Below are 14007 nucleotides of genomic sequence, written 5' to 3'. Positions count from 1 at the left end.
AAAATATTAAATAAATAAATAAAAAGGCCAGTTTGGCTGTTCCTTGAAGATGTTTGTATCCGCCTGCAGACATCCACAGCATCCAATGGCACGACGGTCATTTCAAATAAACAGGAGAGGGTGGAGATGCAACATCGCATTTGGATGTTGTTGTCTGAACATCTACGGCTGTCCTGATTGGCTGCAGAACATAAGACTCTAATTATACAGGGACTCCACAGCTCACAGTGATTTCTGTGGCATCTATCTTACCACGGTTGAGCAGTATGACTCAGATGGGGGAAGAAAAAAAAGAAAAAGAAGAAGAAAAAAAAAAGCATTAAGCGATAAAGTGAGAAAAGCTTATTAAAAAATAATCAAAGTTAAACTTGCTCAAAGGTGACAGCTACACTGGCTCCATTTAGTCATGGTTCAAAGTACTGTCTGAACAAAAAAGGTTAATTTCTCAGTGAATTAAACAGAGGAATGTCAAAGAGAGCCTGTCACATAGCTATAACGTGCATATTAGCCAGTTAAGTTGACATTTTTAGAACATGACTTAATGGAAAAAAAAAATTGAACCGAAATATCTGGTTTTTTTTTTTTTTTAGATTTGAAGCAGTGTACATGTTTTTTCATTTAACTTCGTTAAACCGCACTGCCTGAAGAAACCTTGACATCTGAAATTATCACCACATTGAAATTCCAGTGTTTTTTGTCACTCATGCCACCTTTGTACTTCGCATGGGATCCCTAATCCCTTCTCATATACCCATTCTTGTTCATGTTTTATCTGTGCAGCATTCTCTTGTCTGCGTCTGCCATCTGTGGCTGTGCGGTTGCAAATGTGTATTCCCCAGAGGCTACAGTCTGTGTAGGCCGTGTTTCTCTAGGAGAGGTTTTGATACTTTCTATTGACTGTCCAGCATCCAGCTGTCAGCCCTGCCTTCATATCTTCCCCATGTCTTTCCTCTCATCCTTCTCTCCAGCAGAGTCACTTCTTCCATGCAGCTGTTATTTGGTATGAACACTGTCTACCACACCTCAATCATAACAGAACAGAAGGTCATCTTATTATGTTTTTTTGTTTTTAGGGATCAGCTTTTGCTTTGAACCTGAATATTAACCAGCTTAATATGTCCCATACTGATTCTGGTGTTCTTGGAAAATATTAGTAAAAATGGAAATTTGGGAAGAGCTTTAAGAAACAACAACAGCACAGCTAAGAACTGTGCCTGCACGTCTTTGTGTGTGTGTGTGTGTGTGTGTGTGTGTGTGTGTGTGTGTGTGTGTGTGTGTGTGTGTGTGTGTGTAAATCTCTGTGTGAGGCAACCTTCAGATATTGGCATGACTGACTCAAGACTGAACAAACATCCTCAAATGAAGAATTGCGTTAGAGGTACGAGACTGATGAGAGACACCGCAAGAACAATTAATCTCAAGAACATGGTGTGAAAAAATGCTTTTTCCACACACATATGCAAAAGGAGTACATGGAGATAAAAACAGCCTCAGAAATAGTGTGTCCCTTCTCTCTCACAATGGAAGAAATTCTGGCATAATGCAACCCTATTCAGTGAGTTTCCTTCCCGTGTTTCCCTGTATGTGTGCAATATCTGCATAAACAGGATGCAATAAGCAACATACTTCATCTACTAGTGTAACCAGTTTTCAACCGTTTTTCAGCTGTAAGAAGAAATCACCCTGTGGCTACTAAAAATGAGATTCTCACCAGAGATTGCCCATGTGAGCTTGAACTCAAACGCGAACACATATACCTTATAAAGTGGCTGGTGTGCGTGTGTTCATTCGTATAAGTTACCTCTCTGAAAGCTGTCTGATCTGGGGTATGCCCATATACTTGTGGAAATGTTCGAGCACGTTGACCACTCCCTGCAGCAAGTTGGCCACCTCCCCATACTGCCTCTTCCTGGTCATGGCTCTGGAACATAAAATGTGTGCAAGTATAACATTTTTAAAAACTATCAAAACCTGTACTCTGTAACTGCAGGTGTAAAGTAGTTGGGCCAAATTTCTCTATATAATGTGCATCCAAATCAGTCCAGCAGAATTCTAGCAGCATGCTACTCACTGTATATCATGCAGTTATTGCTTCTGTCTATATGAAATGTTCTTGTTTCAGTTTCACGTGCTGCAGTATGCAGTAGAAGGTTAAAAAAAAATTTTCTGCACCACTTATAACACTGTAGTAAACCCAACTGTACCATCGCATCGGTGCAGATCATACACTAAATCACTCGTTATCACGATGGGGAACTTTCTGAGTATTTCTGTTCCTAGATTTAAGTATACCCACTCTAAAGAGTCGACACCCCCCACCAGCATGTGCAGGTGGTTCAGGGTGGTGATGGAAGTAGTGAGGTGGCGCTTGGCATGGTCCAACTGCTTTATGTCCCTCGTTATCTCCTTGACCTGTGCGGGAACAAGTCAGACAGGAAAGGCAAATAACCCACAAGGAGAAAGGGTGGGGAAAACAACATGGAATGAAGGAGGAGGTCAAAGCACACAAAAGGGAAAGGAAGAAGCACAAAAAGGTGAGTGCGCCTTGTGATGCAATATGCCAAAAAGACAGAGCAGGATTAACGGCACACCCACTGCTTTGAGAAACTATTTTTGCCTCCTAAGGGAGAGTCAGCCTGCCACTCCTCCCCCTCACAATCCCATCCCATCTTCTTTGTAAACACTCATTCTACTGGCCTTCCCTGGACTCTTGTAACACAAAGACACACGGACGGCACATTACCTGGACTTTAAATAACTTGCCGCACTGTCTCTCTTGTAACAAGGAGGACACAAATGGTAGCTCCCATCTGCTAGGGTCAAATCCCCAGTGAGCTTCAGAAACCTTTGTGTGTTTGTATACGTGTGTGTTGTTGTGTGTACCATTTGTTCAGACTTCTCAGCTTTGTCCTTGATGTCTTTGATTTTTCCAAAGAGCTGCTGGATAGCTATCTGGGCCTCCTCCAAAGCCTGCACAAAATAAACAGAGCAACATGATAAGAAGACTTCTACTGCGCAAGAACCACTAAAACAATTAATCTCACACAGTATTTGCATGCCAAGGTTTGACCAAGTGGACAGAGAGTTTTCTGCTTGCTTCCTGGTCAACCATTAGAGCAGAATACATAACAAGAGGGGGAAAAGGCCAACAAATGTTTATGTGCTTCTTCATGAAGTACAATGTTGTCTCCACCATCATGCTATGTGTGAACAACACACAGACGCCCCCCCACAAAAAAACAACAACATACAAACAACTCAAATTCATTAGCAGAGAAGACGGAAAGTCTGTTAGGAGCAGATGGTCAAATTTGATTTATTCTTTTAGCAAACTTTTAATTAAAATATGTCACTTCAAATAAAAACATCAACTTTCTATAAAAAAAATCCAAAATCCAAAAGTGAGATTCACTTCTAATGATGTTTTGTTGTGAGAAGCAGGTGTTGGCTGCAATATTTGTCTGTCATTTGCAGTTGTGGGTCAAACTTTCATGGAATTTGTTTTTAAATTAATTAATCTGGTCACAACACTGGCTTTGGCCCAGGTGACAAACGATCACGCTAATGCCTATTCCCAGCTCTGGAATGAAGCAATGTCAAACATACTAATTGTGTGTTTAACTGACACGCTAACTCAATATCTGACACTGATAGATCCTAAGTTGACACATATGCCATAAGGCTAAGCACTGCATAAATGCTGTCACTATAAAGGCTAAAGACATCATTAGCAGCTTTAACAGCCTATTAAGCCAGGGCAGATTAGATAACATTATACAGTGGAAATTGTCAGATAGCTGAGGTGCCATTCTAATATTTCCCCATCATCTGACATGGCAGCTGTTCTTTGATGGTCCATTTTGCTCTGACATCTGATGCCAAGGTAACGGGCTTCATTTGGCCCGATGCTGTGGCAGCTCTGCAGACGCAGCTTCGACTGGCCTCGGACTCTTTTGCACAGAAGGAATGCTAACAGCCGGCACCAGCTGTGCAAGGAATTTACCACTTTTAAAAGCACCTCTGAGAAACAAGTGGACATCGAGTTAACAAATGCACACAAAACTGTGGCTGTACCACCAACAACCACCGCACAGACATATAAATACAGCTTGCACTGACAGCAGGGGATTAATTTTCCTTCCTGTTTGGTGTCAAAGAGCTGTGATTACTGACAGCCTCCTAGGGAGGCATTCAGCAAAGTAAAGATGACACACTATGACCAGTTCAAGTAGTCACGAAACACTGATTTGGCCTTTAATCCTGCAGAGGGTGTTTTAACATGAAAGTTCTTCTATTAAAACGGCATCTAGCTATCTATCCAGCCTCTCGTGTATCCTTTTCTTCGCTTTTTATGCAAGCTGAGTAATTAATTGGAAAAAATTAGAGGTTAAGTGATCCCTCTTTGATCTGATGTTTGGGAGAAAGAAGTGCCACTGAATCTTTAAAGAGGATCCCTGGAGCACATCTTAAACAAACAAAGTGCGCGCACAAGAGGCTTAAACTTCCCAAGCTGAAATTTGTCGCTCATGCAGACTCAGCTGAGTCAATCTGGCTCGCTTCCTAGCGCTCATTTCCTGTATTTAGCCTTGAGGAAAGCTGAGAGAGACCACTGCCCAGCAGGCGCCTCTATGCCAGAGATGTTATCTGCACTCACAAAAACACGCACATCCAAACCAGTGTGTCCCTAACATGCAATAAGCTGCACATGTTCCATGGCGCACACAGACTGTATTATGGAGAGCAGACAAGAAGCGGAGAGCTTCGATTCATTGTTTGAACGCAGTTGGGATGCATTTTACCTCTCCCTCTGGCAGACTCTCAGCGTTTAAAAGTAAAGGGCATATTTAATGTTACTTTTGAGTTCTGCGCCAAACACAATAAATCTGATCAACAGCTGAAACGCTGCCTGAGCAGCTTTCGTGTACATTTCACTGAGACAATTTAGACAAAGGAGAAAAGCTCAGGAAATCGCCACTCATGTTAAAAAAGGGTTGCTATAGCCAAATGTAACAGAAAATAATATCAAAGGCAGCATTTTTCAAACGCACTCTTGTGTATTTAAGAGTGGCCAGCTACTATGCTGCTTCTACTGTTTTTCTTCAGAACTTCATCTGCACAAAACTGTAAAACACACATGGTGAGATAGCTTCAGGACTGCAGAAGACTAAAGATGAAAGCATGGAAACTACAATAAAAGCCCAACAGCCAATTTAAAATGAACATTAACTAACAATCTAAGGCAACTCAATAGAAAGATAACCCAAAAGTAACATAGATATAATATGCGCCTAACACCGTGCAGGGAGACTTATTACGGTGATCCAAATCAAAAGACACCAGAATTTCTAAAAACAAGAGTTTTCCTTTGATTACTAATATAAACAAGTTGAAATTTGCAGTTATTGTGCATAACTGCTGCCAGGAAAGCATGACGTGGTCTAAGCAACCCAAGGAAAGCCTTCCTCCACCCTTTATGGGGTTTATACAATCATCATTTAAGCACGCACAACATCCAAAGACTCAACAACGACAGCCGCCACCAACAGATTATTGTTTCAGTGCACCAGCCACTCAACAGCAAATCATTATTTGGTTCTTTACCTCTTCCAGCCACTTTTTTCTTTGTCATTTAACCATTATTTGGATGGTGGCTGGTGCCAATCTGCCATAAGCCTAAACAGCAACCAGTTAACAGGATTGTGAATGGTAGGCAGAAAATGATACCAAATATTTGATCTGCAGTTCGAACCCATTCAAAACAAAATTATTTAACGTCCTTAATTTTCATTATAGAAAAACACAAAATAACCTCTTCATTAGTGCTATGGCGTTATAATCAGATGACTGTGGAGCAGGTGTGCGCCCCAAAAAAACCAAAACCCCTCGTTGCCATGACAACGAGCAGGCGAGAGGATGCAAAGACCAAGCTGTATGTGGTGGGAAACTTGCAGGCTGGTAAACAAAAGCTGGTAAATTTAAAATATAGCCAGATTAGCAAAAACATCAAAATTAAACTTTATCATTAGCATGTTAAATAATAGCATCTGTAATACTAAGTCATGCATGTAAACTACATATGAGCACTGCTGCCATTTCTTTAGCTAATGGGAGCAACCATCCTATTATAAACCAAGTTCGTGCTGATAAAAAAGAGAAAAGCATTTGGCTGATTGAGTGTCTTGTGCAAGATCCAGTGTTATTGTTTAAAAAACATAAAGGCAAGTAAATTAAAACAAGCGTTTCATTTTCTTCACAAAGATGCAGATTCTTAATCTTATAGGTGCAATTTCACAAGGTTGCCAGCTGAGGATCTGCGAGGTGTCAAACCAGAAACTCTGATGCTCTTGTCCTCTTACTCACTCTCTCTCTATTCCTGTTAGAGCCAGTTTGCACTGTTTTGGAAGGAGTGGTGCACATGTATGAAAGGTTCACTTTTTGCAGTGTCCTGCAAGGAATAAATTTCATTTTTTTACACTGAGCAAACCCTGACAAGTTTCAGATTAGCCCTTTTTCTGGGCATTTGGAACTAATTAGAGAAAGAGTTTTCTAGTGATCAGTTAGTCTTTTCACGTAGCAAACAGCCGTTGGAGCACAGATGACGCTGGTGGTTGCAGAAAATGGGTCTTTGAGCACCTGCAGATATTTTGTTAAAAAAGCTAAACGCTTTGTGATTATTAAAAATAATAATAATAAACCCACTCATTAAAAAGAAAAGAGAGAGGAGAGATAACAGATCTCTCCTGGACATTCATGCTACATCCACTCGCACAGTGCTCTCTGTAATTTCACCCTGGTCCTCAAACATGTGCAGAGAGAGAACATTAAGTTGTGTTTCAAATGAACCGAATACTTCGTCAACAATCGTCGCTGCTTATGAGAGCACAGTCTTTGGTTACAATCCAGACACTAAACCAACATTTTCAGTTTAAAGGTTAAGCCTAAAGTTAGTGTGATGAGGGTGAGAACATCTACAGGGTTGTGCACTGTGAATTTGCCCCCAAAAGCTTTTAAAGTCCTAAAAACACAATCTTCAATTATCACCCAATTTATTCACCCATCTGTATTTCACCGGACTCTGACCACTAAGGCAGTCACATATCCATATTCAGTCAGCACATGTGACAGTCTAACTCTATAGAAACTCAAAAAAACCTCAGTTGAAGTCATACCCAGACTGCCTCAACTTTCTCTCTCTTCCTAATGTGCTCACCCCATCCTTCATTGTAAATATAACTATCTTGGGTTTCAACTGGAGGAATGCGCCGAGCTCAGTGAACAAGTTCGGTCAATAGCAGAAATAAGAAAATTGCTGATCTTGTTGTTTTTACTCTATAGCTGTCTGCATGTTTCAGTTGCCCTCTTGAAATGCACACTCCTCCATCTTTCCATCTGCAGAAAGGATTTTCCCCCTGGAAAAGTTGGAATGGCTCTGTGGGGTTGGAAAAACAAAGTAAAATTATTGTGTGAGACTGTTTAATGTTATTGGTCTGGAGGGGATTTAAAGTGTTTCCGCTACCAAACAGTAGCTAACTGGGAAAGACGCGGCCACCGGGCCAGACTACCTGACGACAATGCACACCTAATCGCATGAACTGGTCAGAACACGCAGGGCTCACCCACCAGGTGTCACATTCACTTTAACAACTCTGACTTTGCAAGGACCTGGATTAAATCAGGAGGCGCCGTTTTTTCGTTTTGTTTTGATTTTATTGTTTGTTTTTTTCCCAGCCATGATCTCTAAAGAAAAGGCAAAGATTCCAAACCCTGGGTTGTAAAGAAATCTAAGTATTTACATACGGGAATCTATTTCACAGACGTGTTTTCCGTAAAGAAGGGGCAGTGTGAGCTGCGGGAATGGATCTGAGTCATATTGTCCTTTTCCATGGAAGCAATATGGAGAGACGAAAGAGAAGGAGAGGGGGAGGGGCAGCGTCTTCTGAGTTTGTTACAGCCACTGGCACCCTTTTAACTTCAGGAGAAGGATGTAAGCCTGAACACCACAACTAATGAACAGACATGTTATGTATGGGCATAATTACTTTCCTTCGTCTCCCCCACTGGGGATTACAAGGTCTTCAGTGTGTGTTTTAGCATCGATTTGTGAGAAACAGCGGTGCATAATAAAACACACCTGCTATACATGCCTCGGGGGACAATTATATCAATATTTCCAAAACAAAGTATATTTCAAGGACAGCTTACCTGTCTGCCATCTTGGCCTACATTGGTTTGGCCCCTCACAACTGTCCTGATGTTGTCATCCAGACGCCTGCCAAATGTGAAAGAGCAATTTATTCACACTGAGGGTAAGATACAAACAAGGAGAAAAATTGACAAAAAACAAATTGACTGAAATCTAACTCACCGTATCTTCAATCGAATTTTGTTTACCACATCGTCGATATTAGCCAAGGACTGATGGGAATACAAAGACAGGAAATCAGGGAAGTATACAGTGAATTTTCCCAACACATTTTAAAAATCTGCGTTTTAATGCAAGTTGACTACTGTTTTTTAAGTTCTTCCATTTTCCTAACTATGTATCATTTCATGTGTTACATTTAACACAAAACAACACTGAGCATAAACCCATATGCAGCTGCTTTTCACAGATTTGTGCTTCAACAAGCAGATAGCTTTGTCTCAGATGATACAGTCAGTTCAGTAGATCTACACAGGGCTAGTGTAACTCCTAACCTAACTATTATGCATATAACACAATAGGACGAAAATGCCTCCACAACTGTGCTCACCTCTGCAGTCTAAACACAAACTATAGGGTTACAGTGACCCCTTATGGAACTAGAGTATACACATGTTATGATATAGATGGTTTAGATTTAACTGTTGCAAGAGGAATAAAACAAATTAATATGAAAAAGGATACTTTGCCTAATCTATCAACCAAAGCTGCAAGAAAAGCAACAATAAATTTCAATCTTTTCTTTTTTGTATTCCCTCTATGTCTCACAGTCAGGTTTGAAGCAATCATATGGAGCCAAGTGGCATTACTCACAATCCAGGCCCTCACTGAAGCAGAGGTAGTCAACAATTGTTCCATTCCCTTCACAAACAAGCCATAACTGTACAGTTCTTCTCTCATGACCTTCTTCTTACATTTAATCATATTTAGCAATTTCAGCAGGACACTGACACACTTCAGTTGCATTAGGTCGTCACTTTGGGACCCTTAGTACAGACCAAACCATCAGCAGGACATCATATTGGACATGATAAAAAAAAAAAAAATGATTGAGTCCTCACCAGGTCTAAATACAACCTGAGATGGACAACAAAAACATGGCTTTTTACACCATGTCATTGTGTTCACTGTTTAGTTAAAAAAAAAAAAAACGCAGAAGGACAGTGTCACATTTTCAGTACACCCTATTCAGTAGCTTGTGAAACCAAGTGTTTTCTTGGTCTCTCACATTTTGGTGGAAGACTTTGAGGCCACTCTTCTTTACAACCTTCTTTCGGTTCATCGATGTTTTCAAGCATTTGTTTATGCTCAGCTCTAGTAAAGTTTGCCCCAAAATTCAGTCAAGTTGATGTCTGGACTTTCTTTTTTTGTAAACATTGCACGGTTCGACCTCAGGGGTGAATTTGCTCAAACATCCAGTTCTGGGAAGCCTGGCAGCTGTCTTGAATGTATTAATTTTTTATTTATTTTGTAGAATGATAGACTTCAAATTGCATAGAAAATTGTTGAATCTAATTTGCCCATAGGTGTGAATGTGAGTGTGAATGGTTTCCTGTCTCTCTGTGTTAGCCCTGCGTCGGGTGTCACATGTCCTGCCCCTATGGTAGCTGGGATAGGTTCCAGATGACTATATTCACAATACTACGACAAACATTCCTGGCTGTCTGATTGGCCTGAATATGTAAAGCCTAAATGCAGGAACCTACTTCCAAATGGGTCCTGTTACTCTGCCTGCTAGTTTAAAGCTCCAGAGTAGAATGGGATCATTCATTGTTAATACTACATTATAAGTAACACCGGGACGTTTCCCACTGTGGCAAATGAGAACATGACTTCTAACTTAAAGATTATCACTTGATTATCAATTGTGTCAGTCTGTGTCTGGACCACACCACATCTGTATATATGTGTAAGTGAAAACCTGGCTGCAATCAGTTGTGTAGCACTTCAGTGTACCTGCTCGGTGGGGAAAAGTGTGTTGATGTATTCCACCGCATTGAAGTCGGCTCTATCCAGCGGGTCTTGGCTGGGGAATACCTTGCACACAAAAAAACAAACAACGTTTGGTCGGAAACTCACGTGCTGACCGACAGATACTTTGTATAAACATGTTGTTAAATGAGTTGTGATGTGATGCTAATTATTCATTATATGATATACTAAATTTAACAACAACAAGAGATAAAAGCTAAGGCTAACGTCGTAACGTTAAAGCGATCATATTTTAATTACTTGACATGCCTATTGCAAGCCCAACACTGTTAATATTACGGTCAGCTTGGTGTTTAATAGCTAGTATTCTTAGTCCAGGGGCCCGTTCTTCGTACGTCGCTTACTACATCCAAGATCAAATGACACATCCAAGATCAAATCATCGCGCTAACCGTGAGCTCGCTAATCCGGTTCCCCGAACACACCTGCTGTTGACGATTAGTACAGCTGGACGCAGTAATGTGACATCACTGGGTGTCGTAAAAGGGGCCACGCATCGATAGTAGAAACATTGATCGGCAACCCTCTGATTGGTCGGCGAAAATGTCGACGGAGCGCGCTCGGCTCGGTATTTTTCGGCAGCAGAGCAAGAACTCTTGAGTGAGGGATTTCAGGAGTTTCAGAGTTTAATCAGAACGCAAGGGAACACTGCAAAGGCTGCAAAAGCAAGGAGCGAGGGCTGGCAGGAAGTTGCTGACAAATTAAACTCGTAAGTAATTTAATAATAACAATAATAATGGAGTGGATTGATATAGCGCTTTTCAAGGCACCCAAAGCGCTTTACAATGCCACTATTCAGTCACTCTCACATTCACACACTGGTGGAGGCAGCTACAGTTGTAGCCACAGCTGCCCTGGGACAGACTGACAGAAGCCAGGCTGCCATATCGCGCCATCGGCCCCTCTGGCCAACACCAGTAGGCGGTAGGGTAGATTTATTATATTACACTATATTATCCAATATTATATTACATTATATTATAATATGTTATATTTTATCCTCTTTCACATTAGAGCCACGACAGGACCCACTAGAACATGGGAACAGGTAAAAGTGAAATATAAGAATATCCTACAGAATGGTAATATTTATCACTTATATTGCTTTTAGTCTCTTGGAAAGAGACCCTGGAATAATCTGTTTGTTTATAACAGCAACCAAGAAAAGGGCAGAGGAAAAAAAGACAGGTGGTGGTCCTGCACCCCCTCGTCAACAAGTTGGTTAAGTGAATAATACCCTCACGGGAAAATCGATATCTCTCTATGAGCACACTGTCGCGCTGAGCTAAAGGATCCTGTCTGTCCCGCAATATACGCTGAATTCTGAGGACTCTCCTTATCAATCTTGCACCTTCCGCAATGGGTGGCTCGCGTATACGGACAGGACATGGCTGCGACAGGCTTCTCAAATCCACCTTCGCTTTTATAGCCGTGGTCTCTCATCTTGATTACACGAAGTAATTTACAATTGCTACTCTGAAATATGAATTAAATCTGTAATAATCACATACATGTAATAGAATGTTAATAGTACATTTCCCTTTTTTAGGAAATGACCTGTGTGAAATCAATAAATGGATCAGGTGCTGCATTGTCTTTAGTTACATTGATGTTATTTATTTATGGTGAAACAGTGGTGGAATATCGCTGTTGCTTTCGTATGATGACGCGGACATACCTGCGTGGCCGCGATCTAATCCTGTTTACATAAAGTAAACCTGCTCCCGAGCAGGTTTACGCTTACGGCTCTGTTGCTATGACAGCAAGTCCCGGATGAGCTTCGGGGAACCGACTGATCCAGGATCACGCGAAATCGTCAACAATCTAATCCGGCTAACCTACTTAGCGAGGTACGAAGAACGGGCCCCAGCTTTTTACCCTACAGTAAGCCCGCAAGATGGTTAGCCTACCTGCTGAAAGCTGTCAGCACATTAGCAAAGACCAACAACAACAGGTTACAAAGAAATCCTTCAGTACCGAGGTGAAGCGGTTACCTGTTCAATGGCTAGCTGCACCTCTGGGGTTAGATGCAAAATAGCCTCTAGATCTTCAGCAAATTCAAATTCTTCTTCCTCCATCATTGTCAAAACAAATACAAAGCAAAGATCTCTTCGGCATAACACTTCCTGGACAGGAGGCTTCTGGGATACCGGTGACGGAAGAGGAAATGCTGCATTCCAGGACTGTCGGAATTTACAAATTTTGGGAGGGTGGGGGTATTATTGTAGGGTCTCTACCTTACACTATAAAGTGTCTTGGGGTGACTGTTTAGCAAATCGTGATTTGGCAGTACATAAAGAAAAACTGAATTGAATTATTTTTAGATTATGATATAAATGTAAAGTAAAAGTAAATACTCAGGACCACAGAAATGTTATTTAATAATGTTGTGCATGTTTTATGTTTGGTCATGTTGTTTTATGTATGGAAACAGGGCTGCAAATCAGTATTAGTGTTTTCTTAGAAAAAAGTCAAGTATAATAAAGACTATAAAGTAAGGTAGGAAACTTAATTTGTCTTCTTTTGATAATACAGATGACAGTGTTCAATCTATTCAATCTAGTTTGAAAAAAGTTAAAGGATAGAAAATATGTCAAAGAGGATTGACCTTTGTTCTGTGGTGTTAGCACAGGGCTTGACTGTGCACCTTTGTTATGCCACTTATTGTTTTATCTCTTCCTTTTGCAAGCTAAGTAGGTTTTGGTTACAATGTTGCATATGTGCTGTGGGACAACTTGCAGTATATAATTACTATTTTTAAAAATCTATTGATGTTAAAAAAATATCATCTAACAATTATAGGAGACATGACAGGTGTAATTAACACAACAAGTGTTTTAGTGTTTTTCTGCATGGATTATTTTCGAACTTGTGGGTAGGACAAAATTGTAGTGGCCCACAAATAACTTAAAATGAGGAATAATGAAAGTCCACGATGAACTGCCAAAACAATACAATTACTGGTAGGTTATATAATCTCATATCTCAAGTTACATGAGTGTTGCAATACCTTGATATGAAACACAATGCTGGTGAATTAAATTAATCAAGAAATCATTGTAGATATTCGGAACATTGTTATTTGGCAGATTACAAGAATATCCTAGATTTTGTGCACAACAACAGGAACTCATGAGAAGCATCATAAGGTCCCATCTTTTCTCCTGACTGCATGAGAGGTCATGTGTAGTTTCAAAACTATTAAATGTAAATATAATAATCAATTAAATACAGTGTGCTTGGAAAATATGCACTTTCTATTTACTCCCACTCCTTAAAGCCTTGTGTGAGATGATGTGATGAAAATCCCTTCCCAGACTATTCTAATTAAATTTTACACAGCCTTACGAGCTCTTCCCACACCGAGTGTCTGCCTTCAACAAGTCTTTAAATCTCCTCATAGCTCTGCTCTAATTTTAATATATCACCATCTGCTCCGACCTGTAAATGATTCCCTGGACAAGGTGCCTGCTCCTTATTGTAAGCACAGTTTTATAAGCTTACCAAAATTACCTGCTATACATATATATATATATATATATACATATATATATATATATATATATATATATATATATATATATATATATATATATATATATATATATATATATATATATATATATATATATATATATATATATATATATATATATATATATATATATATATATATATATAAACTGACCCACTCCACTAGACTAACATATTTATAACACACCTTGTCATTTAAGGAGCAGCAGTGCCTCCTGCTGTCATGAGAAGCAATACACAAACACACGTGCACATGTAGACATGCCTCATGTGCTCCA

The 14007-nt window shown here is 40.1% G+C and overlaps 1 protein-coding gene across 1 annotated transcript in view; it reads right to left on the bottom strand.

Annotated features, from left to right (window-relative positions):
* The window catches only part of vps53 (VPS53 subunit of GARP complex), a 28182-nt gene extending 15849 nt beyond the window's left edge, over positions 1-12333 (bottom strand). Inside the window, exons 1-7 of the mRNA XM_085379421.1 lie at positions 12190-12333; positions 10160-10240; positions 8366-8415; positions 8203-8269; positions 2884-2970; positions 2297-2412; positions 1802-1921 (exon numbers count right to left, since the gene is read on the bottom strand). Of these exons, the coding sequence (XP_085235547.1) occupies positions 1802-1921; positions 2297-2412; positions 2884-2970; positions 8203-8269; positions 8366-8415; positions 10160-10240; positions 12190-12276 (608 nt within the window). The 5' untranslated portion in view covers positions 12277-12333. The remainder of the gene's footprint in view (positions 1-1801; positions 1922-2296; positions 2413-2883; positions 2971-8202; positions 8270-8365; positions 8416-10159; positions 10241-12189) is intronic.
* Positions 12334-14007: the final 1674 nt, after the last annotated feature.

The sequence above is a fragment of the Rhamphochromis longiceps genome, linkage group LG14 (genome assembly GCF_057381845.1).
Source record: "Rhamphochromis longiceps isolate RC_006_pf linkage group LG14, R_longiceps_female_GT1.1, whole genome shotgun sequence".
Classification (NCBI taxonomy): Eukaryota; Metazoa; Chordata; class Actinopteri; order Cichliformes; family Cichlidae; genus Rhamphochromis; species Rhamphochromis longiceps.
This window is presented reverse-complemented; position numbering and strand designations above follow the sequence as displayed.